This window comes from Calliopsis andreniformis, chromosome 10, assembly GCF_051401765.1.
Source record: "Calliopsis andreniformis isolate RMS-2024a chromosome 10, iyCalAndr_principal, whole genome shotgun sequence".
Classification (NCBI taxonomy): Eukaryota; Metazoa; Arthropoda; class Insecta; order Hymenoptera; family Andrenidae; genus Calliopsis; species Calliopsis andreniformis.
In genome coordinates, this window is record NC_135071.1 from 18,359,317 (window position 1) to 18,379,327 (window position 20,011).

General features: G+C 45.0%; 2 protein-coding genes across 3 annotated transcripts in view; one reads left to right on the top strand and one right to left on the bottom strand.

Annotated features, from left to right (window-relative positions):
* LOC143185003 (protein-L-histidine N-pros-methyltransferase) overlaps window positions 1-16,865 on the bottom strand; it is a 28,392-nt gene extending 11,527 nt beyond the window's left edge. For both annotated transcript variants that reach the window (XM_076387677.1, XM_076387676.1), the window contains exons 1-2: window positions 16,526-16,865; window positions 7,060-7,271 (exon numbers count right to left, since the gene is read on the bottom strand). In XM_076387677.1, coding sequence (XP_076243792.1) covers window positions 7,060-7,271; window positions 16,526-16,720 — 407 coding nt within the window. In that variant the 5' untranslated portion in view covers window positions 16,721-16,865. The remainder of the gene's footprint in view (window positions 1-7,059; window positions 7,272-16,525) is intronic.
* The window catches only part of LOC143185004 (uncharacterized), a 241,252-nt gene that overhangs the window by 6,260 nt on the left and 214,981 nt on the right, over window positions 1-20,011 (top strand). The gene's annotated exons all lie outside the window — the stretch shown is intronic.

Consider the following 20,011-nt stretch of genomic DNA (forward strand, 5'->3'; position numbering starts at 1 on the left):
TATCAGGCTCCAGACCCGCTTCACCCCCCGAGAAATGTTATTTGTCTCTGTTGCGCGCGCTCTCGCTGCGCGTGTACACGTACGCCGCGACGCCTGTGTGCGCGCGTGCCTGGGGACGTGGATCACACGTCGCATATCCGTTCGAACCAATTCAACCCCTTTGCCGTGTCCCCGCGAGCGCGGGCGGAGGGCGTGAGCAAAGAAATCGCGATGCTCGTCCTTTTCCTTTGTTTTCTCATGTCAATTTCTGAGGGGTCCAATATTTTTCGTTCCTCCCCTGCTCGCGATAAGGCGTGACTGCGAATATTTTTAGTCGCGAGCGGAAACCAATATCTTCTCTCTGCTGGAACCTGGTAGGGGTTGTTACGTTCTATTGTTTACATGGTGGGAGGAATTCAGGGAGAGGCTGTAGTGGGATGTAATTTTTTGGGGAACTTGACAATGGGATCATCCTTTGGCGAGATAATTGGGCTTTCGAGGTGTAAGTTTCGAGTCTTCGCGGGACATTTGTTTATTTAGTGGTAAATGGTAATTTTATCTAGTATGAATACAAAGGACACAGTTTAGATAATGGTACATGGGAATGTGCACATAAAAATGCAAGGGATATAATTTTGTAGGGGTAGAAAAATGTGATAGCAATTTCTAATTCCAGCAGAATTTTAGGAACTCGGTTTGATTTTCAGCAGAATTGTTGGAGGGGGGTAGAAGAGAGTATAAGAGGGTGAAGTGAACTATTCGCGAGGGAAATACACGCTTTTATAACTCGTTTCTCCTCGACAAGAACTACGACAGAGCCCCTTCTTCCTTGGAGACATTTCTGAATTTTAGACGCCTTAAACACTGTGATTCGTGCATGGCCCCCTCGAATTGTTGCATCGTAAAATTTAGGAAAGGATAGACAGTCGATTCAGACCAAACGTATAGATGTTAGAAGAAAATATTATTCTGGAAATGGCTGAGAAAACACGAACCGTGGAAAATTATAATACATACCCTTTTCTGGACACCAACATTTTTAACTGTTTTTTTTTTTTAACATTACGAGAAATAGTTTTCTTAATCTATTATTCAATGCAACTATTCGTTCGCTATGCGCATAAGGTCAACGTATCTCTCCCCCTCCGTTTTTACCCCTTACCAACTATAATGCATATAATAAGTTACACCATCCTTTCCAGAGTGTAAGCTCCTCCCGAACGTCTGTTCAATATATATAATAAGCGTTAGACTCCTTTCCCTGGGTATAACTCCCGCGATCGAATGCGATACGTAGATATCAATGGCGCTGCAAACTCGGATGCAACAGCATGCATTATGCACCGAGAGCAGAGTCGTTAATCTGAAGATAAAACATCGCGTGAAATGTTACCTTCAGCAAAAGGATTTCTATCGAATTCATTTCTGTAAGATTAAGAGGCTCTGAGAAAAGAAATTCCTCTCAGAAATCACAAAAAAATTGTCCAACTGATAATCTTCATATTATGAAATCTTTGCCAATGTCCCAACCTATCATCGACTTCTCCGCGCAAGTGTCTGTCCTATAGCGGTCCAACTCCCCTAGCCGCCCAGCTCTTTGTCTTTCACTCTACTTCCTGTTCGCTTCTCTTCCCGCAGGATTCTGCGATTGGCCAGTAATTATCATTAGCGCGTTTGCGCGTCCGCGCACTCCGACTTTTCTCCCGATTGGCAACCCTCCTCGTAATTAATCGTGGGGCGCAGGCGCGAAATCTCGCGTCTAATGGAAAAGCGTGTGGGCGACGCCTGGTCGACCCCTCGGAAACGAACGGATTCCTGGCTTTCTCTCTGTACCCGAGCTATGACCACTAATTATAACCGAGGGGCGGCGCCCGAGGTCCTGACGCACTCTAGCCTCCGTGAGACCACCCCTCAGTCGTGAGCTTGCGCTCTGCTAATTACTCATTAACCCTTCCTCTGAATCAGGCCAATCCAGGAAGCGGTTACTCATTGATTTTTCCCCTTTGTGGTTCGAACAGCGTGTTCTTGTGACTGATCGTTCATTATATAGCTGATGTATGCCACGTTCGCGGCATTTGGAGAGGTTTTCTGGATTTTTTTTCTGGAATGGTACAGATTTCTGTTTTTAAGGTTCGAGACTTTCGAATATTCAAATTTTCAAATATTCAAAATTTCAAACATTCGAATTTTTAAATGTTTGAATTTTAAATTATTCGAATTTTCAAATATTCAAATTTTTAAATGTTTGAATTTTCAAATATTCGAATGCTCTAAATTAAAAAATTTGAGTAGATATCTGCATTAAATTTCCATTAAATTGTTTGTCTCTCCCCGAATAGTTAAGCTCAGTCAGAGAGCTCTAACTTGAAATAAAATTTACGTAAATCGTGGATGACTGGGTCAGTGTCGATTACCGAATACGTTGCCCTATAGTTGAGGAGAGGAGCACGTAAAAACACTAACATGGGTATCCCGTATATTCAGAGTCATAATGAGCGACACCTACGGTCTTGTTAACAACTTTCTCATCCTCTCTCCATAAGGCTGGTCTGACACTCAATTTCGAGTCATAAACCGAGCCGAACGGCACTTACGAAATGATCGATGTTTGGCCACCATGGGAATGAGGTGGAACGTAATGACGTATTTCCAGCCGATAGACATCGCGAACGCGTAATCCTGCGCCGACAACATATGTTCCGCGATCGTTTCCGGAAAATTACCGATTCGACCGGTGGTAATTATGACAATGCTCGGCCTGGTTCCAGCGTATTGACCAGTCCGCATGGCTCGCTCATTAAAATCGTATTTACCTCGCAGCGCTGCCAACCTACACGGCTTCGTTGCGTATATCGTCGCTGGCGAATAAAAACGCTCGCTATTAACGAAGAAATGAGAAAGCCCGCAAGGTAAAAATTACGGCAGGCAGTACGCTACGAAAGAATAAGTCGTTTTTTTCTCGAGTATCCTATTACCTAAGTAGGAAACTCAATTACGATATTCTCGCCATTCTCTTTCTATTTTCTCAGGGCAAGATTTCTGATTTTCAAATCTGCACCTCAGAGCCGGAGTAACCTAAGTGTTTTTACAGAATATTATTGCTTTCTCTTCGTTTTTTTTTAGAATAATAGGAATTTAGTTAAGTTACGTTAACTACTTCGAATACTGTGTTAATAAATAGGTAATCGCATTTGTTTTTGGCTCTCCTAAAAAATAACAAAAAAGAACTTGGGTTACTCTGGCTCTGAGGTACAGAAATATCTGGATATTTTAAGTATTCAAATTAAAATTATTTCCCTCAGATATTATCTATTTGTAGTAAAATATCTTCTTGAAGTAGTGGTTATTTTCCTCATTTTTGAAGTTATCAAGGAGCGTTCACAACTCATGAGGGTGACTGTCTCGTTGTTGTTCAGACAAGTTTAGGATAGGGAGGGAGGTGAAATAGTGACGAGGAGATAACAGGTGACGCACGGAACTAAGCATGCTCACTTGTCTTCTAACACTGACGACCGTTTCAAAGTACATGGTAGGGCCCACCACAAAAACTGGCTACCGGATTCCGCCTGACTTTGGAATCTGATAGATCCCTGGCCTCTTGTCCGACTTTGTTATCTTCAGCGCGGCATCTTCCATCCCATTTCCCTGATCGATCCTCGTATTTTTTTCATTCCTACACGGTACACTGCTTATGGTAGCTGATTGCGAGAAATTCGATAGCTTTCGCTAGAGATAGTCGAGGGGAAGAAATTTTATATTTTTAAGAGTTTCTTGTTCCTCCATTCTTTCATGAATTGCAGTTAGCTTTAATTGAGTGACGGCAGTGTTCACCCTGACACAGTTGGTTTAACAGTGCAGTGAATTGAAGGCAAGAGCCTGCGAAAATACACGATTCTTTATGCTCCTCGGTTACAATTGCTTCTCCCCCTGAGGCTACCCAAAAATCTTTAAAAGCAACAGGTATAATCGCAGCACGTGCAGCAGAAGGCTCGAAGAGAACAATAGGAAACCGTCATTAGAAGGACCAATCCAATCTGTGGCCCATAATTATCTCGTGTTCCGCGAAAGCGAGCACCGACCAACAATCGAATTTGCATCGCGATACGATCGAGGGGGCATGGAAATGACAAAAAGCCACGGTCGAAGGCGACCACGTTTCCGGCTGGCAATTAGAAGTAATAACCATTCGACAGCGACCAATCATTGTTAATTGACGTCAGGAGCTGCGAAAAGGATTCGTACGCGGCCCACCTGCCCATTTGTCGAAAATTGCGCGCAATTTGGCCCGAAAATAAAATCAGGATGGCGTGGAGATTCGAAAAGGCCACGTCGGGACCCTCGTCCACCGAGAGAGCGGATGCACGCTTCGACCGCTGATTTTCTTTCGTCTTCTCCTTTCTTCGTGTCCTCCCTCCCGTTTCTTTTTTACACGTCTTCCCTCTCGTTCCCCCGTAGCGAACCGCGGAGGACATCTCACCGCTAATTATGATTAATTTGTGAGAGGAGCGAACGGGGCCCACGGATGCCAGGAGCTACCAAGATGCAGGGGATCAGGCATAAGGGAACGTAATGAATATTCTCAGCAGGAGCGCGATGTAACGTCACGTTGACGTCACCCAGGTGACTCCATCGTCGTTTTTCTTATCCTAGTTTGGACCATCCAGCCATTTTCTTTGTGAAATTTCTTGGGATCGTGTCTGACGGAAGCTGGAGGCGGCGGATGTTAATTGTTGCTCAAGTGGTAGAATATTGTGGGAGGTGAGCATCAATTTCGACTGGAAATTGTTAGGAATTTTTATCTTTAATTTATTTGTAGGATTTATTCCATTTTTTACCAATAGTATAGTGTATCTGTTTTAATTAATTTATGATTAATATTTCAATTGAGATAAAGGGTACTAAGTTTACTGTTTAGGACAGTGTATGATGTTGAAGTGAATCTGAATGAATGGTTTTAAATATTTCAGTGAAATTGTGGCCTTCTTTTATAGGCAAAGTTATCGTACAATGTCTCTTTCTGAGGCGTAATAATGTCGAAGGAAATTTAAAGAGGGGAGGCGTTGCGGTCCACTTTTAAAATGACTGGTTCCAGTGCGAGATTATAAAAGTTAAAGAGCTTGGACATGACCGAAATTATCTGATATCGTTCTATTATCGTTTTAATGTATGAACGAAGGTTGGTATTTCACGGCACACGGCCAACTGATAACGCGATGCAATTTGGAACGCAGAATATTGCATAACCCTAGCTACTCTTTCGCTCTAAATTGCGCATAATCTCTAAGTTTAAGCGGATGCCATGAATTTTCTCGTATATCGCTGAAAACTTTTTACTTTCTCAATTAGTTCTCTGGTAGGTGCTTAAATTCATTAATAAGTGACTTTGTTCTAAAGTGTTACAGAAGTCTTAAAAAAATATGAAGAAAATTCTCAGTGGGAATTCGGTGTGGATAAAATCCCTACAAACAAGTTAAAAATAGAATCCCTTAACGATCTTACCATTTTTTAATTTCATAGTTACTCGAGTAATAATTTACACACATAAAAACCGTAGACAATTTATTTTTCTTTTGAACTGAAATTTAATCCTCTCTGTTACACATACTCCTCAGACTCAATCTACATCTTCCAGCTTCCGTATAGCTGAAACTCCCTAATAGAGTATCTCCATCAGAGTTCCACATTTATTACACACGAAATTAAACTGTCAAGTCTATCTCTCCCTCCCTCCACCTCTCTCAACACTCGAAGCCATCCATTCCACCCGTTCGCGAATCCTGCCCAGTGTAACACGTTCCAGCTCAATCACCCGAGTTTTGCATATCTCACCGATATTTATATCCCCACGAACAATATCGATCCCCTCGAAGGATCGACGTTTACGAAGCTCGCAACGCCTACGGGATCGATACACCTCGTTCTCGTTTACGATCAATAAAAACCGCCCCGAGAAATTCATATTTTACCACGAATTTATCCTCCGTCGAGGCCGCAGCCTGCATAGGGTCCCTAGACGGTTGGTAATGCGTTAATTGCTCAATTCGGCCGCCGGGGGGTAACGAAAAAAGCCCTGCATCATTCTAATTCATGAAGCGGCCGGCGTTCCGCCTAGTAGCCCGGATAGCCGTGCTGGATTTTAATAAACGGTTCCCCTGGTCAATCCCATATACACACCGTGGCTGCGGAGGTGTTTCGCCTGGTAGCTGTCAGGGCGACGCAGTCGGGAGAGGTTAATCACCCGCGTTGGATTTTAATAAACGGTTCGGGGGGGCAAACAAAGCTGGTCATCAATAACCGTTCCCTCTTCGTCCCCCTTTCCGCGACGGTGCTATCGCCCTCTCTGTCCGAAGGGGCCCGCCGAGCCGAGCCGAGCCGACAACGGGCACGGCCATGCCAGGGCCTTTGCCACCAGCTTGTCGAGCTTCATCGGACAGCGAGATAGGCGGAGATCGTATCTGCGTGGTTATTAATTAACCGGCGAGAAGGGAAAGCCTCCTTTCATCACCTCGCGAGCGATCTGCCTTTCGACGGCCCCTGTCCTGCCCTAGCGTCTATAGACTTAGAGTAGAAAAGGGGAAGGTGGTCGGGGACTCTGGGGGTCTTTGGAGGTGGCGAGGGGTTCTGGGAGTTCTGGCCTGTTTGGGGGAATTTGGGATTTTGGGCTGGTGGAAGGGCGATTTGGTGGTGTGAAGGATTTGGATGGATGTCTAGCTGAATTTTTATTCGAACTTTTGGCATAGGTACAGGTACAAGTAGACGTAAAGTAATCTTCAGCAGTGAAGGCCTGGCTGGGTCTACCTGATAAAGCTTATTTTTCCATTTCCCTTTTTATTTGTTTACCAAAGATCGGTCTAAACGACCAACTCGGTATAGGATTAATTTATATCAGGAAGATATCGTACATCGAATGGAAATTCCTTCGTCGAGATAAGATAGAAGTGGAAAGGTATCATAATCTAGGCATCAGATCGTTGACTCATTTATTATTGAGTCACTTAAAGCGAAGAGAGTTCCTCAAGTGTAACGCTTGCCTTTTTAAAATCCCAAAATTCTCGGAAGCTCGAACTGATTAGTACTCACCCATTTATGGAAGTGCGACTGATAAACCAGGACAAGGCTGATCTTGCCAGAGAATGCCATGCTTGCAGTGGCAGGGACTCTGATCTTTCAGCGGATTTCGTTAGAAAAATTTCAGCGGTTTTGTCTGGCTGATCGTGTTGAGGTCCTGATCCGAGGGGAAGCCATAAACGAACCAAGTCCTCTCGCAGTTTTGTGCTGTCCACTTTGTACCACTGTAATGAAAACCAAGGTTGCATTAAAAGTACATAATTGAATGCAGAATGATCCTCCTCAACCGTCACCAGCACCTCCAAATCTCCCCAGCGCATATAATTGAAACACCCCAGAGGTAGCTGGAGTCACTTTGAGAGACGCTGGATTAATCAACACCCAGCCTCAAACCGATCGCGACCTCGAAACCCGCATCGACATCGTGGCGAGCAAAAACCTGTAACCTCTGTTCTCCAATCACGGTCAGGGAACGAATCCCCAGGTATTGCAGCCGCAAAGAGGCTCCAGCGCGTACACCGCGAATATTTTCAATTTCGCTGGTAATCATGACACGCGTAACGACTGAGTGCTCGACTCGGGGGGACTTGGGCCCCGCCAGTGGTTCAAGGGGGGAGGGCCTCTCGCAACGAGTTAACGCGTCAAAAATAAGCGTCCTCCGCGATTCATTAACATCCCGCAAGGTGTCCAGCAAAAAGTGTTTCTCGCTTCATTATCGGGAGCCGCGTATCGCGACATTAACGATATTCCTCGGCGGCGGAGCGGTTTCGGCGCGGAACCGCAAAACAGTCGGAGAACCAATTACGTTGACCGGTCCCCGTGGTCGTGTCTTACACGACAGATATCCGATTTCACCGTCAGCTTCCGAGAATGAGAACCAATTACGCGGCCCGGGGCATTAAGGAATCGATCTAATTTGCGCGCAGTGGTGGCTCTTAATGGCGAGAGAGCCGGCCGATGAAATTATACGAAAATGTAATCAACGCGGTTTTTGTCTCGTTTCGCTCGGAGGGCAGGGGCGTAATTAGGAATGCTTTTGCGCCTCGCGACGGGGGACACTTGTTGCTCCCTCCCCATCCTCGCGCCCCTCTGCCCTCTGCCTTTGCTCCACTCGACACAGTCTCCGCTGTGCCTCTTCTAGTCCCTCCTCCCCCTACTCTGCTGCCCCTTTATACCGTGCCCCGCGCCCCTTTCGGTCGGCGAGTCAAGGGAGCGGCGAGAGAAAAAAAAAGGGAGAGAGGGAAAGGGGAGAAATGGGGGAGACGGAGGGACCTGGCCACAGAAGGAGAGTAATTAACGCCGTGGTGCCCAGGTGCGCGGCCCTAAGAAGTCGTTTATGGATTGCTCGGCAGCCACACCATACGCGGCCATCAATTAGATTCTCTAATTAAAACAGTCCCTCCTCGGGCCCCCGGGAATTAACTCCGGCGAACCTCTGTAATATTCTGTCGACTCTGTCATCGTCGGCTGCGGCCTGGCCAGCCTGCGATTTTTTTTCGATCGCCGCGGAACCGATACAATGTGCCACGATGTGACCAGCCCAACCGCAATAAAGGTGTAATTAACGAAATTGTAGTTTCTTGGCCTCGGGATTCGAGGGTCCTGCGGATGACTTTTGTCTTTCGGTACTGGAGTAGTCTGCACATTCGGGGATTGGAGAAATTCGGTTCCTTTGGAAATTTGGGTCCCCTAAAAGTTAGAATAATCTCGAATTTTGGATCAGCTAAAATTTGAAATCTCCCAAAAATGAGGATCCCCTGGAATTTTGGATCCTCTGAAAATGGGGTAACTCTAGAAATTGGGATCTCCTGGAAAATCTGATCTAGAGATTTGAGATCCCGCCTAGAACATTTTTTAACCAATTTAATGAATAAGAGATCAAGATAGAGAAGCCTCTCCGCAAATCCAGATGCACTCGTCTATTTAATGAACCATAAAACTAGATTATTATTTGAACTTGACGTTTGATGAGCATCGCTGGGTAATTGAATTAGACCACTGGGAAAGAGGAAGGCAGCAAAGAGATATGAAAATCAGGTGCAGGTGAGGGTAAGAATGGGAGAGAGGGATGGCTGTAGAGCAGAATTTTAATTATAGCTGGCAGCATGCGGCGTTAATTGCGAGTAGCCGGGCCTCCTTCGTCATCACACTTTGATTCGACTTCTTCTCGACTTTTTCTCAGCGAATTACAAATGGCTACCGAGGCGTTCGTGCGCTGCCGGACAGCATTCCTCTTTGTGTCATTAGTGGCGACTTTCTGTTGGCGCTGCGTAGTCGGACGGAGACGGAACGAAACGGCGATGGGGGATGGGGGAGAACAGAATCAGATTCGCACACCTTCCGCGTAGTCCACGGCACACACGAATCGCCTTCTGACTCGACGCGGACAACAAGTAGCCAACTCGGAAATCACGGTCATCTAAATCAACGTCCGGCGATGCACCGACAAACAACGCGAGAACTCGATCCTTTCGCTCTGCCTCACCGCTTCTTTCTTTACAGTTCCTCTTCAGTCATCAGATATTCGTGTACAGAGGAGTCTGTTCTTTATATTTTTCAAGCATCCTTGATTTCTAGTTAATTCTCATAAGGTGTTAGTGCTTCAATTGAGGTCGAACGACCTCTATCAACATTCCTGTAGATATCGAATTAAATGTGGTAAGCTTATTACGAGAATTGAAATATTTATAGATAGATAAGAAACTATCGTAGAACCTGAGAAGAACGATACGAGTAACTGTAGTGTAGGTAATATTTTTGTTTTAAAAAAGGGAGGCGTATTTGCGCTATTTATGGGCTGACCATAGGTACACCATTAAAGCTCGGACAGTCAATATAAAGCACACGTTTGATCCTTAACGATCACAGTGGCTGCACGAGGAAAGGTGCATCGATTTCCATTTATCGATCGTGGGTAACGAGACCAGCCGTATTGTTCTTTCGCGCAGCAATTACGCGACACGTACCGTCTGGAATTCACGTAATAAAATGGAGCTCTGCCAACCGTGGTAGATCGAATCGCGAGATCTCGAATTTCTCCTCCGCCGTTGCTTCATTTCTTTCGTCCTCGAGCTCCTTTTTCTGGAAATCTCTCGTATTCGCGGATCGAGAGGGGCCCGAAGCACGCGTAAACCTGGCGTAAACTGTGAACAATAAACAACACCGTCGAGGCAGTTTATGCTTTCGGCGAGGAATACTAGGGATGTTTGGCCGCTCGTACGTGGAGCTCTTCGGATTCCTCGGGCGTGTTGGATCGCGAGTCAAACGCATTCTCTTCCTGTGCCATTACGTTATTGCTGCAGGCTGCGGTGGTGGTGGTCGCAAGCCAACAACATGTAAAATAACCAGAGAATATTCATGGCGTAAACACTGCGTACTTTACCATCAAACATTTTCTCAATCATAGTTGAACGGTCATAAAATAAACAAGACTTCTATTTTTCTATATTCCTCATTCGCTGCAGTACTAATACAATCAAAAACAGTACTACAATTCTTCTGAAGATCGAGATAACAAAGTAACAACCCTATTCACTATAATAATTATCTTTTCTGTGCCTCTTAATGACTCAAAAATGGAAAAATTTGGATTCCTGTGATTCTTGCAAATTATTCCTTTTTGCATCGTCCAATCAGTCAGCCTGGTTTTCATTGGTCTTTTAAGAGCTTCAGGAGGCTTTTAAGAGCAAAGAATCAGTATCAAAGTCGAGAGAGGGTGTGAGTGTGAAGGTGTACTTCTTTTGAGAAGGATCACGCTGTGAGTAGATCGAGAGGCGACTCTTGATTGGGAAAGCGTCGGTGTAACTAACCGTGAGGAGTTTTCATCGAGATCGACGATCGGCTAACGAAGCTGGCCGCGCCTAGAATATCAGTTCGTTTGCGCGAAAAGAGAGGCGTTTCGACTTTCGTAAATCCTCGAGCACGAGGGTGGCGATGATCTATGGTTGTAACCATGCTACGTAGGTCTTCTTATATGGGGTGTAACCGAACTGCGAGCATCGATTTCGGTGATTAGCTTTAGTCACCCAGAAGAATGTCTAATCGAATCAGAAGACTAAATTCTTTTTTAACATTCTTCCTCGTTCAGTTTCGAGAAAATTACTATCTCAAGGATTGAAGTAGTCAGCATATTATTGTATGCCATCGTTTATCCTTTGTGCACATCAGATAGGCCTCCAACTTTCTCTTCAAGATAATCGAAATTCTGCTTCAATAACCAATGACCTCGTCTATACTCATTCGAACCTCGACCTCATGGACTCATCCTTTGCTAAACTCTGAACCTAAGACGCTCCCCTACTTTTCTATTTTTTGATTTTATATCTTACACGTTGTTCTCTTCCTGTTAGACAGGCATTTACGAACAGCTCTAAGCTTAATATCTATTGTATAACACGAGTTTGTACAGAACTGTATTCTGAATAAACTTACAATTAGTTCTATGGAATATAACAATATAGTCTCGATATAAGGTCGTAGCTATTTTCCACAGATTTCTTAAAATCGTTAGTTCGTACAGAATGAATCAGAAATTTGCTCACTCTTATCAGGAGAGCTTATCTGGGTCACTCCACACAGACTTATCGCAACTTCGCGATTTAAGTATATACACTCGTCGCCTTAACGCGTTCACGACACTTTGGACTTGCTATATAGTTCAGAAAAAACCCTCTAACAAGTGCCTACAGTGAGAAAATCAGTGAATTCGTAGACAAACAATTTGAAGTGCTAGAATGAACACAATGTAACTACACTTAAGGTGTAGATAGGTCTTAAGCCCAAGACGAGGGGGAGTAGCGTCATGGCGTTGACAATGTACAACCCACGAGTCGAGTAATACAGATGTTTCTTAATGCAATATTAAATAGTCCATTATCTAAGTTAAATATAAGTCATCGATGAATAGTAATATATAGTAATATATGTGTAGAACAAATAATCCACAACAGAAGTGATAGAATATTCCCTCATCGAAGCGTTGATCTCAAAGCAAAGGGTGTCCATTGGAAATCACTTGACCCCAGGATCGCGGGTCGAGCCGAATCGGATCGTTATCAGGGCATCGCTTGTCCAGACACAAGAAATATACCTACATCGGCCCGATAGAATCTTTCCTTGGTCGCTTTCCCTGATGCACGCCACGATCGATCATGCGTGAAACGGCTGGCAGAGCACTCTCCTGTTACACACGTCCCTGGATTTACGCCGTGCGCCGCGAGGAATATTTCGAGAACGAGCGGGATAACGATCTGTGTCCGTCCCGCGGTTTCGTTATCCGATATCCGTATAGCCGCGCGAAATAACTTGCAAATTACGATGCGTGCGTCCCGACCGCCTCATCGTCCCCTTTCAAGACGTCTTTCAACGAGCTTTCCAGCGTTTTCCACGGTTTTATGACAGCCCTTCCAATCCCCCCATCGATCGGCCCCGTTCCAGGAGAACTATCGCGTCCCCCCTCGGACGATAATGTTTTTCTCTCAGTCGAGGAGAGCCGCGAGTCGTTTATACTTTTAGAGCTGGTCGCGATATCGCGATTACTCGCGCCATGTTTTGTTACGGTTACCCTAAGTGTAGGCTGCGAGCTACACTATCTTCTACGCACTCGTTAATTCGTCTTGCGAAGGAGGATAACACCTGCGTGGCAGGATCGTTTCGAGAGTTCTCTTCTAACGCTTAACTGGTGTGCTTAGTTGGCGTGGAGTCACAGGATTTATATAGGGCCTGAGTACAGAATACCTGTGCGCTGTAGGGTCGAAAATCGTTCTGCAAAAATGAGAAACTGCTGGAGCGGCAGTTGGTTGTAATAAAATCCTTCGTTCGACCAGCCAGTCGCCGAGGTTTTTCGAGTCGCGACTTTCAAATCGACCGGCTGGCTCTGATCGCGCGCGCAAGAAGCTCGGCGACAAAGCGTATCGTGCGCGCGCTGAAGAATCCGCCCGAGAATCGTGTTCTTCTTTGGAACCGGTATTCTGCGTTCGAATAAAGACATAAATACGGCTCTGCTCGAGGATCGAGCGGATCCTGAGTCCAGAAATCAGTTTTTCGACGCGGCCTGTTCCGCGCCACGCGCGATCATGCGAGCCGATAAATGGCAGATCCGACCGTCTGGATTTATCGTGGATCCGAGGAGATCTTCCTCCGCGATCCTGGCCAGCGGGAAGTGCCGCTGGTAGATCCTAGATTTCGTAGCTGGCCCATAAACGCGAGCCAGAGGTATCATCTGCCTCCTCTTCCCTCAAACAATTCCGCGCGACCGATAACGGTCTCTCCTCCTACCATTTTTACGTCCGCTACGTGGCATAATAAGCATCGTGCCTCGATATTATTTACATTGTCATTTGGCCTCAGCCATGCGTGTCACGTGCTGTTGCTCACCGCTCGCTGCGTGTGTTTACCATGCGCCAGATTTATCTTGGAACAGGATTCGAAGTCTGTGGAATCGCGGGACGGTGTTATCTTTGCCTCTTCGTTGCTTCGTTGGATGTCGAGTAAAGGCAACTTAAGGTAAATGTTCTAGTACCTAGTTTCTTGCCTTAAATTCTAATCAAAAAATTAGCACTAGTAGAAGTAGAAAAAATGTAAGTATATCGTAAGATGGTATATTCTATTACTGAGAAACTACTCAAGTATCTGGATATGCAATTTCTGGTTGCCCACGTACTGGGACATTTGACGTCATCAGTGTCCAGGTAGTGAGGCACTTACCTTAGGAATTATGAGTTCCAGGAGACAAATATTGGTCGATAATCTTGTACGATGAGGGCTTGTGAACTCAAACAGGTATCAGACAGAACGTGCCTATACTCTCCCAAGGTTTCTAATATCAAAGAATAATGAAAAACAAAAGCCCATCGCGAAACTAGGAGCCACCTATGGGAAAAGAATCTCGTAAGGGTTGGCCAGAGTCGACTAAAGGAAGAAAGGTGCTTTTATCGGTGTTTGCAGGAGCCTTTCGCTCCGCGACAGAAAGCAAATCGATTCGGAAGGCTGAGCCGCGTGCTCGAGCAGGTGCTCGTAGGAAAAGGGAAGAATCCCATTCGGTCGCGTGAAACGAGAAATTTGAAATTCGTGCGAAGGGACGCCCTCGCGAGAATCCCTCCCTCACCGATCCTCCCCCGCCCCTGGGCGAGCGAAATCGACGCAAGACGTCACTTCCCTGCCCCCTGCGTCTCCTCGGAGACTGCCAACGTCTAATATCCCAGAGCAGTCTGAAAACTTTACTCCCCGACCGAGTGGCGTGGATGCGTCAACGCGGCGATGTTTCAAGGTTTTTAAAAGGCCGCCGCGCTGTCAGTTCCCTCGCACAGGGAAATCCAGGGGTAGCGGAGCCGCGGAGGGCGCTGCTTTAAAATATTAAGTGACTGATGGATGAGGCTCCTGAGGGGAGGAAAGAGGCCGCGGTACACGAGAAAGATATTCACCAGTCGCTGTCGCTGCCTTTCCCTGCGTTTCCGGTCTTCTACGCCTCCGACAGGTCCCATTTCTTTGGGATCCTAAGTCGCCAGCGTGGAGACACTGTGGCACTGTTTCCCTTTCCGGCGTTACTTGGAAATCATTCGTGACTTCTTCAGTTTGAATTTCAGTTCAGCTACTTATTATAATATCTTCTCCATTTTCTAGAAATTAACTCTAGGTCTCCCAAGAAGAATTCCTCGAACCCACCCATCAAGAAAACGTAAACTAGACTTATTTCTCTTGAGTAATAATGAGTATAGTTCCATTTTCTAGCCAAGATCTTAGTACTTATACTCTCGCCGCTAGTATTAAAAAATCTGGATACTAACTATCGTCAGTAGCCACAACTCGATCGAGGCCCCACTCTAATGCTGGCAACCACTCTAAAACTTGTAATCAGCAAAGCAACTCAAGACATCTCTAAAAAAAGCTTTCATGGGAGCAGATAAAGGGCGCCTAAAATGGGGTCACAAATTGAAAACGCAGAGCCTCAGTGGTGTTATTTCTAGAATAGCTTCAGGTCGTGAAATAGTGAACGTCGTCCAAGTCGCTATCGTAACTTCTCTATGCAGGAGCGCGCCAGTTCTGTCGAGGTCGGTCCTGGCTCTTAAGCGCCAAATTGGTAGCGACCATAGGGTGTAATTATAAATAGGGCGCACTCGCGGCTCGCGTAAGGAGCGAAAGTCGTTTGGACAGTGCCCGAAGCGGGCACGAAGATGTTTCAGGAATATCGAGGACGTAATTGTCCCGTAATTACCGAGCGCGGTCTTGACTCTTGAGCAGCATCGTTCGGGGAAAGAGGGTTTAGTGGTGGCTGGCCTTGCGCGGTAATTGTACTAATTATTACTGCCCCCTTCCTGTGGCCGCGTCTTCCTCCCGCGGCAACCCAATTACCCTGCTGGCCCGCGCAACCGCCCGACTTCCCGAGGACCAGATTTCAGGGGCTTAATTCTCGGAAAGGAATTCCTTTCGGGCGATCATAATTAAATGCAATTAAAGTTGACACCGGTCGGCCCGTGCAACAAAACGTAAAAGCATCACACGCGAGTGGCTGCATTCCTCTATCTTATCTTGCTGATGAAATAATTCTCGCTTCGGTGGATGTTGTGGTTAAGCTTATACAATGAGATGGTTTAAATAGGTGGATGTATTTGGATACTGTATTTTCTTTCTATTTGCTTGTTATTGTTTTCGGTACTTTTGGATACTCCTGTGGATTTGTGGAGTTATTTTGTATGGGTGTTCGACAATGGGTATCAAAAGCTTGAAGGAGTGATTCTATATGTGAAAATAAGATGAAAAGAATGAATGATGAAATTGTGTTTGAGGCTTCGTTTCAGAGTTATTAATTGTTAAAGATACACGTGTGTAGTGTGGCTGACTTGGGAACTTACTCTACTGCTAGAGTGTACTGGCCTGGTCGCTGGACAGACAGCGTCAGACGAATGAGTCAGTAGAACAAGGCAAGTCAGACACATTTCACGCGCACTTGAGGCGTTCTTTCAACAACGATATCGTGGAAACGAAGCCTCAAATACAATTTCATTATTCTTTATTGTCTTCTTATTCAGGCATGTAGAATCACCTCCCTAAATTTCTGACACCTGTTGTCCAGCGCTCTGTATCGATTCCGCCCCCTAAGAGGATCAGTGTTTTCTCTGGAGCTAGTAATTTCTACTTCCAACTACAATTTAAAAAAAATTCATTTCGAAGAAGTCACATAAATGCTAATTTAAAGAAATAGCACAAATAAAAAAAATATTAGAAAAAATACTGTAAAGATATTCGACGATTAATCAACGCAGAATTCCCGTGAATACTTAAAGAAATAATAAATGGATGACTCATACTGTTTTGCTTCAGAACAGACACAACAGCCAACAGGTCGATATAACCTATAGTGTCTACGGTCCTGAGAGCATTGGCGTGACCTCAGTCGGTCAGACACGGACACGCGCGTTTCGAGATGCGAGGCAACGAGCAGGATCTAAGCAGAAACGTAACCTAGTTACGCTCCACTCACCTGGGTTTTGTCGTAGGCCTCGAGCTGCTCGTCCGCCTTCTGCTTGTCGTAGAGCACCCTGGCGAGGCTCCCATGGGGCCGGTACCTCCTCACGACTCTACTCGTGGGTGCATCCTGACTGACAGCAGAACAGGTAGTAGCCACATTCCTGACGTCGCAGGTGCACCTTTGCATAGGCGCATCCACACCCGCCATGCCCACGAGGAGCGCGTTAATGACTGTCAGTCACCGAGCGCGCATCGTACGAAACACGGCACCGTAATCTCGTGGTCGACACTTCGGTATGGAGGCGAGAAAAATCCGAAAGATGACGGAGTTCACGTAAACACGTTTAGCACGTGGCCATGTTGGCAACAGTGGCGACGTCTGCAGACGGATCGTTGAAGTGTGTTCCCTGTAGCGCGGTCGACGATGCAGGAACAGCCTGGAAATCAGTCTCCTCTTCCACGGGAATGTGGAGTATAGAGTGGCGTATCTAGCTTCTGCGTGGACTCAGATCTACTGCGGTTTTCACGACTTCGGGTTGATTCGAGGGCTGGGAGGGTAGGGTAGGTCCACCACCATTTGCGTTTTTCTGGAAATTAGTTCTTTCAGAAGTGTTAGTTTTAGACAGAGTGTTTGAAGATAAACGAGATTGTAGTGATAGAATGATAATGGGTCTAAGAAATTTTTAAAGTGGACTAAGTGGTAGAAATTTATGGCTGAGTCGAAGTGATAGGGGTTGCCTTTTGGTGGAGGGTAACTTTGGTTCCTTTAGTATCTACTAAACTACTCACATAGGGAATAATAATAAAAATAGGCAATCTGTATTTATATCACCAGAAAATAACTGTGCCTGTAACTATGCAAATCTATGTAACATTAAGTAAGGGACGAACTGAATTTTTTAGATTTTTAACTCAGACCACTTTTATAATTACTGGCAAAGTTATACTATAATTTCTTGCATAGTCCACGGTAATGATAAAGCAGCGATGAGATCATTCGAGTCAACGTACGATTGTGTTCGATCGTGCGTGTCTCCGCGATCATATTCCCCTTTTTTAACTCGCGCGGTTTAATTTACACGTGACCTTGATTCGAGTCTCACTTCAGAGCTGTTCGTAGAAGACCGAACGGGAGGGAGATCGAACGATCGTTGTGCTGGAAAGGAGACAAGGATAGAGAAGCATAAATTGCGAATGAGAGAGTACGTTAGCGCGGGAAAGATAGGGAAGAATGAATGAGGGAGATAGAAAGATAGGCAGAGGTTAAAGAACGCGTCGAGGTGAATCGCGGAATATCGACGTAGTTCTTGACAGTAGGCAGAAACATTCCAGGTTCTTGTATAGTGCCAGTCACGAGAAATTTTGTTCGTAATTTTGATACTGTTTCGATGGTATTGCGATCAACATTTTTATTATTGATAATAATTAATAGGGCTGACTTTCATATTCTTATTTCCATCCTCAAAGAAAGCATTTCAGAATTTTAGAAAGGACTAAAAAGTCAACTTGAAATAATTAATAAAAAATTAACGAAACATGAACCGCCAGGTGAACTTCTCTGTAAAATGAATGGCACACCCGTGGATTTTTTATCGTGCTTTCGTTCTTAACAAAGTTACTGATGCGCATAAAAGTTCTGCCTGAAATAAATATGGCCAGAGAAAATGTTTAGTACAGCCAGAGTATGCCGATGAATATTTTAAATACCATATTGACGCGGCGCGTAGCTTCCTCCCTCGTGCTCCCTCCAGAGAACTGATAATTCATTAATTTATGATAAGCTAGCCTCTCGCCTACGACCCACACCCTCTTCTCCTCACCCCATAAATCATTTTCACCTCTGACGTTAATTGCACGCCGCCCCTCGTTACCGGTAGAAATGAGATTTTTTTTAATTGGCAAATTTTTCACCGTCGCTGACACTGTCACACCCTTCACCCACCCTCTTTCAGTCTTTTATGCGCCTTCCTATTCATTTTGCAACTATGTCGCTCGTGCAGAGTACTGTGCGTAACACGGAGCAAGGAATGGTTTATTAATTACCCAATAAGTGAAAAAAGAGCAACTTTTTCTTGAGGTTACATTTCTAGTTTCTGAAAAATTTGATACCTTGTGAATTTTCTTTTCAACTAGAGACTCTCGAATAAAAAACTACGGTGACCACTTTGAAGTGTACATAGTGTTCCTCACAGTGGACCCTCAGTATCGCAATCAACGCTCTGCCATCCCAAGATCCCACCAACTGTCATTCAGCTGCTCGAATCGTAAATCACGAGGGCAAATGAAAATCTTTCCGCGGGGGAGATATCGTTTGAAAGGGAAGACACTTTGGTGCTCCGCGGTCAGAGGGGCCCTAACTCGATAAGTCCCCTCGGTACCTGAAGTGAGCTCATAATCGTGAACGAACCGCGCAACCGCTTATTACAAGCGAGGGCATTGTAAATTTGCAGCGAAGGAGCAGGGAAGCTGAGGCGAGACGGAAGAAGAGCTGGCCAGAAGAGAAGCAGAAAGGAAGGCGGTTGAGGGAGGCCTCCTCTCAAGGAGTCGAAAGGACAAAGCAGCGCGAAACTTGTCCTTCAGACGTCCCAGCTTCTCTTCTGGCTTGAAGGTTTCTGTGGTGTGGCAAGGCTAAGCGACGTGGGTCACATTTTCGAAAAGCTTCAATTCCTTTTAATTCAGATTCTAGGGAGTAGAATTTCTATTCCTGGTAGAAAGGGAGTGCAGAAAGAATTTTGGAAAGAAAATTATAGATACTTTATAGAAACTGTGAATATTTGAAAATTTGAATATTTGAATATTTGAAAATTTGAATATTTGAATATTTGAATATTTGAATATTTGAAAATTTGAAACTAGTCTACAATATAAAATTACATAGGGTTTAAAGCTTGAAACACCAGCACTAAAAATGGAAACACTCGAATCGTTTTCTTCTCAAGCAGAGATTTATTGTTCCCGTGGTGAGAGTAACTCGAAATTTCGCTCTGCCGCGATCGACAAATCCAGATTTTCCTGAAAGCCAGTGTTTAAGATAATAAGGACATTTTTTTGAGGAGTACGTAATTAGCGTGGTACTCGAGTGAGAAACATTAATTAGCCCTGGCAGAGGTGCAAACCGTTATTAACGAAACTCGTACGTTGCCACACGCACGCGTGTATACAGACCTAACCCAGACACGCGTGTACAATGTCGATGAATTATCGTGGACGTAATTACGTAGCTGAAACAACCCGTGGTTTTGTATGTGTACGAGCAGTCGTGCTAGCCAGCGAAATTCTAAAAGTGGTAAAACGGGTTAAAATCTCTGGCAGCCTTCGAGAAATAATTTAATTACACCTGGGTAACGATAATTGCTGGAACGATAATTCGATGGTAACCAGCGCAGATGAACGTATACGTTTCGTTCGTGCTGGCTCGTTCTTGTTTCTGGTTGTTCAGAATTGCACGGTTTCAATTATATCGCGAGTGAAAAGTTACTGCCTGACGTAAATCGTCGAA